We start from the raw sequence: 6,000 nt of genomic DNA, 5'->3' as shown, positions 1-6,000 counted from the left end.
GCCTAGTCTAGTGATGCTGTCCTGTTCAGTATGTGATGGGCTCACCCTTATAACTGATTCAGGAAGGAAGTAGAAGCATGCAAAACCATCCCATTAAACAGTATTTTTAGCAGCTGAATTCCCTCACAATCGATGTGTTTTCTGTCCCACCAATATCACTAACTTCAACTGAAATAAAACCAGCCATATATTCAGTTCAGCCATATTTGAAATTCATGAAAGCAGCAGCTAAAATCTTTTTTCTGCTTAAGTAGATTATAACAGGGCAGGTGGTGAATAACATTATCTGTGTCAGCTGCACACAATACAGGTTTGCCTCTTGTCCCTTTTGCGTAGAAGCAGTAGGCTGATCCTTTTGCATTTGATGTTGTATTTTTGAGGGTTATGCAGTGAGTAACATAGACCTTTGCAAGTGGCTTGCTGCAGGTGCAGTCTTACTTCATGCCAAGCAGTGGTCCAGACTCTGGGTACCATTCAGCTATTCCTCAACAGTCATTTACGTTTTATTGTATGAATTGTAAAATACAATTTAACACGTGAAAAGAGAACGTTGTCTTGCCAGAGCTGGTCTCAGACTTCTGGGAAAGAGGCTCTTGGCTGCAATATTCAGGGGCAGCCTTTCTGAACATAAAGCCAACAAATAAAAAATGAATGTATGTAATGTAACAGCATCACGGGGAGACATTGGGCTCCTAGAGTGATTAGAGGGGGGCGGGGGTTGCCTCTTTGCTGTTGTCTGTGCTATCACATTGTTGGGGTCTAATCGGAAATTTTATGGGGGCGAGAATGGAAGAGGACTTCTAGCCATTCCTGTGCAGAGACCAGGCTGATGCAATTTAAATCCCTCACACCCATTTTCTTGGTTCTGCTGCCCTACTGGCCCCACTGCTGCCTTGTTTGCTTCTGGTTTGGGCCTTTAGTGCAAAGGGAAAGTTGGGACAGAAGTGGGGCTCATCATAGTTAGTGGAGGGATTGACATGTCATTTAAGGGATTAAAATGCAGAATAAATTGGCACAGCCTAGTGGGCTCCCTGACTTGTTGCTTCCAAGGTACAGGGGTGAGAAGGGCCACCTTAAAACAGTCAGCAGCACCCCCTTTCCTGTTAACTATTGAACAACCTGATGCCCATTCTCCATCAGTGGCGGAGAGTGTCCTGAATGGGTTGCTCTCCTCTGCTGTTCTGTGGCTCTGAATGGATTGCTGTTGGTTAGAAGAGAGGTTTGCATCTTGCATGGGTTGTTCTCAGAGTTGACTCCTCGTCTTCATCCTGGAACTGAACTCTCCTTTTCACAGATCAGTTCTCAAGACTTAATGGTGCCACACTTCTGGCCAAAATGGTCCAAAGAAAAGGGATGGTTCTTTGCAGGACTTTAAAATAACCACATTAAGCACACAGCAGAATTCTGCCTATCTGCTAGCTGGTTTGTCTCCACTTTGCACCAATGGGCATCAAGGTTTCTGAACCCACCACTGGTAAGTGGCTCTCCTGCAGATCTATTCCAATAGTGTGCTAGTGTTGAAAAGATGCAGTGCATTTGCTGGAATAGGCAACTATTGCAAAAAGGACAGGAAGTCCTTGTGCTTCATAGGCCAAGTAAGGCAGGCTTCAGTCTGCTGCTGAATCTACCTTTGACTGTGTTGCTGTTTTTTAACAGTTCGGGGTTTTGGAGGGCCAAATATCTGTTGGAAAGTTTGTGGGGGAAGGGGAGAGAAAAAGTGAATATCCTCCCAGCATCAAGGATGATGATGTTGAAAATTTACACAGCCTTTCCTGTGGAATGAGTTACCCATTCAGGATTCCCTGCACACACACGAGGAGACCTTTGTGATAAATCCACTGTCCTTTTCTATATGAAGTTAATAAAACAGTGTAATGAGGGCATAAATGTAAACATGTCTGCACTGTGCAAGACATTTTTTTAAAATTATCCTGCCTCCATCCCCCAGAATCTACTGCAAAGGTCATGGAAGGGAGACAACAGGCTCTCCCTCCTTTTCCACACCATCCCGGTCACGTAAGGATGGGGGGGGGGCAGGAGGTTGGGAATTGGGAAAGTCCTAGACTTGTCGCTTGCTACCCCAGTTGAGTGAAAGATGGTTGGCTCACAATTCCAGCAGGTCGGAGGTTACGTAGGAGCTGTAGGGAGCCCCCAGCAGCCCCTCCACATCCTTGCGTTTCAGCAGCCAGCATGGTGCCTCATGTGCCCTCCAGGATGAATCCTTCAGTATTTTGGTGACCTCGGTGACTAGGGCTTTGTTAGAGCCCCTCCACATCCATGCCGCTCTCTCCCCTTCGGTGGGGGCTGGGGAGAGCCTGATGGTGTCCCTCTGAAACTGGCCTGTGGAAGAGGAAATTGGCAAAACATGATGTGCGTGGTCAGGAAAAGGCAGATGGGGAATCGGACTGATGAAGCATCCAGTCAAACAAGTCTTACCATGCTCATGTCTCTTTCTTTACAACAGGTGTGGGGAACCTTTGGCCCTCCAGCTCCTGTCGCTGAACTATACCTCCCAGCAGCCCCAGCAAGTATGGCCGGCCATGATGGGAGATGTAGTTCAGCAACAGCTGGAGGGACAAAACTTCCCCACAAATCTGCAGCTTTACTTGCTGCTTAGGAATACCTTCTGTCCTAAAAAATCGGGTTTTCTGCAGGATAGACGCTGAAGTGACAGGGGCTGCTGGTCTAAGTGAAGGTGGAGTGGGCAAAACTTTTGGGGTGGGGGAGCCTGGTGCCCTCAAGACTCCAGCTCCTATCAGCCTCAGCCAGTATGACCAATGGTCAGGGAAGCTGGAATCCAGGATCCAGCAACAGCTGGAGGGCACCAGGTTCCCCATCAGGTGCTACTGTGATCCCCGGGGGATCATCTTGGAAAGGAGGGAGAGGAGATTTCAAAAGATGGATAAAATTCCCAGCAAGGTTAGAGAGTTTGCTTTGGGTATATTGAAGTTAAAATTGCAAAAAGGTACAGTGCTATATTTAAAGAGCTTGCATTCTAGTTCATCAGGATCAAGTTATATGTGACTGTAAAAGCATCTTTGAACGCTATGATTGAGATCTTCCTTCTGTTTTTTATAACTTGCAGCAACTTTGGCAGGATGTGTATAGCATAGAGGAAGAGGGCATTTAGTCCCTCCCCTGCTGTTTTTCTCTATGAAAATTGCCTATTCCACTCAACTGTTTTTACAATTAGGCAGGTAGCATAAGGACACTCCTAAATAATTGCATTGCAGTCTGGACTAGGGCAATGGGACCCTAGCACTCTCTGGTTTCTGCCACAGATGCAACCTGCATGAAACTGCTTGTGCAAGAGGGATGGTGTTAGTTAGCAGCCTAGAAGCTGTATTTGTAAGAGGAGTTGCTCACCTAGCAAGCCACTTGCTGAAGCGGACAGCCCCTTGCTGTTCACCACATAGAAGCCGAGATGATCCCGCTGCAGAGCCATGGGGTGACTGTAGCGATGCAGGAGAACCAGGAACTGCACTTCGTGACCAATCCATACGGTGACGTTGGCTTCAGGCCACACAGAAATTGCCAGCTGGGGCTTGTGGATTACAGCCCGCTGGGCAAAGGGCAACACCAGCTCACCTTCACCGTGGAGCGTGATGCCCTTCCGTGTTACGTTGACCACATAGCCAACTCGAGGGTGTTCCACTACCATGGTTATGGCATCAAAGTAGGTGCGGGGACGCTCCTCGTGACCTGGCCTGAAAGGGGCCCCCATTAGGTGCCCGTTGACAGACAACCCTGGGGAGCAAAGGAAGGCAGCACTCTGTAATGAAAGAACAGTCTTTCCGTTTCCCCACTTCCCACCTAGAAGGAGAAGGCACAGAACCCGGGTGTTCTGGTTTGCAACAGCTCTAATCCAGAGGAGGGGAAGCTGTGGGCCTCCAGTACAAGTCCCATCATTCCTGGCTACTGGTGAGACTGGCTGGTGCCAGTAGGAGTTGGAGTCCAACAACTGAAGGGCCACAGGGTTCCCATGCCTGCAAGTCTAAACCAGCCCACTAAACCAAAACGGCCATACCACACCGAAAACACTCTTATAATGCTCTTAACAGTCCTACTGCCCCCCCCCAAAAAAATCATAGGAACTGTAGCTTGTTAAGGAGGCTGGGAACTTTAAGTGTGAAAGGTCTCAGCACTGTTAACAGCTACAGTTCCCAGAATTCTTTGGGGTAAGCCATACCTGTTGGTATAACTGCTTTCAATGCATCTAAACAGGAACATATCTCCTTACTCTCAGGATTTGTCAACTAGCTAAAATTCTCTCTTCCTGCCCAGTTGCTAGAATTTGAGAGTACAAAATAGAGTGGTAGATTGTGTATCTAAATTAATTTCCCTTTTTATAATATGTAGATTTTGTGTGTGCGCACTCTGCCATTTTTTGTTTGTACTTGCTTCCCAGCAGAGATGAAAAGCACTTTGTAGTGTACAAAGGCACTGAGTCCTAGATCCATTTTTAACAGAAGTTGATTCTCTTGACAAATTATCTGCACATCCTCAGAGGCACTGTCAGATTCTTTAAAAGATGTGCAGGTTGGATGGAGAAGGGTGGGTAGACACACTGCATATGCTTGCAGGCACATGTTAAAAGGTAAAGGTAAACGTACCACTGACTGTTAGGTCCAGTCAGGGACGACTCTGGTTGTGCGCTCATCTTGCTATATAGGCCAAAGGACATGGCCAGCATGTGGCCAGCATGACTAAGCAGTTTCTGGCGAAACCAGAGCAGCACACAGAAATGCCGTTTACCTTCCCGCTGGAGCGGTACCTATTTATCTACTTGCACTTGACGTGCTTTTAAACTGCTAGGTGGACAGCAGCTGGGACCGAACAATGGGAGCTCACCCCGTCGCGGGGATTTGAACTGCCGACCTTCCAATTGGCAAGCCCTAGGCTCTGTGGTTTAGACCACAGCGCCACCCGCATCCCTTGCAGGCACATGTACCTGGCTTGAAATGTCAAAATTATTGAAAACAATAATTTTGTTCTTGGAACCCTCTGGGTTAGTTCAGAACAAGCCCAACCCATGTTGATCAGAAGGCACTGCAGCCCTTACCTGTTGCAGGGTCGCTCACCAAGCGCAGGACATCACCTGAGCATCCATCCAGAGTAAAGCACAGGTTCCCCAGTGAATGTGGCAACCTTACTACAAAGTGAGGGTCTCCATCCACTGCAAGGAAAAACAAACAAGGATGTAAGATACTAAATTTAAAAAGGAGGGAGGCATGGGAATCTGCATGGTTGGGAATAAGATGGTCTTACCCCAGGAGGAAAAAGTGAAGAAGCCAGGGTCAGATGAACCTACCAAGGAGCCTGGAAAGAGAGATGGAAGGAGCAGCATTAGATCTACTGGTCATTAAGCATCACTCTCAACATATCTGGGCATCTAATTTTGGGGCCAAGGTAGGCTCTGCCTCTTTGCCTAGCAACTAACCCAAAGGAATTTGGATCAGCTGTCTTGGCCCATATATAGGCTGCTGCAGTGCAGACGTTGAAAAGGATCGGCCAGTCAGGATCAAGATGTTTATTTTGAAAATGCTCACCTCCCCACCACCACCACCACCTTGGGCCAAGGCAGGGCAAAAGAGGGCAAAACATGGCAAGTGAGGAAGGGTGGATTCAGAATGAAATATTGGCAGGTGGTGGTTGAGCCGAGACAAAACAAAGGCAGCTACAGGCCATGGGCAAAGCCTGGCTGAACCCAGACTTGAGTGGCTTTTCGGATTCCGTTTCTGTCCGACATAAGACTTCACCAGTTATCAGCCCTGCTGCCCTTATGCACCCACCCTGCAGGGATGTACCTGAATCACCATCCGGTTCTTCTAAGAAGTCTGCAAAGGAAAGTCTATTTTCAGAGGAGTCGGGCAATGGACACCCTTGGAAGCAATCCTCCCCTGGTACCACTGCCCTCCACCCCCTTTCCCAAGCGGCTGAGCCCAGCCCAGCTTTTCTCTGAATCCCTTCAGTTGTCGTTGCTAATAGAGTTATCTGTTC

At 47.9% G+C, this 6,000-nt stretch overlaps 1 protein-coding gene across 1 annotated transcript in view; it reads right to left on the bottom strand.

Moving 5' to 3' along the window:
• Positions 1-321: 321 nt before the first annotated feature.
• The window catches only part of ITIH6 (inter-alpha-trypsin inhibitor heavy chain family member 6), a 28,415-nt gene continuing 22,736 nt past the window's right edge, over positions 322-6,000 (bottom strand). Inside the window, exons 10-14 of the mRNA XM_035097490.2 lie at positions 5,808-5,837; positions 5,269-5,319; positions 5,063-5,176; positions 3,367-3,747; positions 322-2,340 (exon numbers count right to left, since the gene is read on the bottom strand). Of these exons, the coding sequence (XP_034953381.2) occupies positions 2,105-2,340; positions 3,367-3,747; positions 5,063-5,176; positions 5,269-5,319; positions 5,808-5,837 (812 nt within the window). The 3' untranslated portion in view covers positions 322-2,104. The remainder of the gene's footprint in view (positions 2,341-3,366; positions 3,748-5,062; positions 5,177-5,268; positions 5,320-5,807; positions 5,838-6,000) is intronic.

Source organism: Zootoca vivipara, chromosome 16 (genome assembly GCF_963506605.1).
Source record: "Zootoca vivipara chromosome 16, rZooViv1.1, whole genome shotgun sequence".
Lineage (NCBI taxonomy): Eukaryota > Metazoa > Chordata > Lepidosauria > Squamata > Lacertidae > Zootoca > Zootoca vivipara.
The sequence above is the reverse complement of the archived record's forward strand: the minus strand, read 5'-3'. Positions and strand labels throughout refer to the sequence as shown.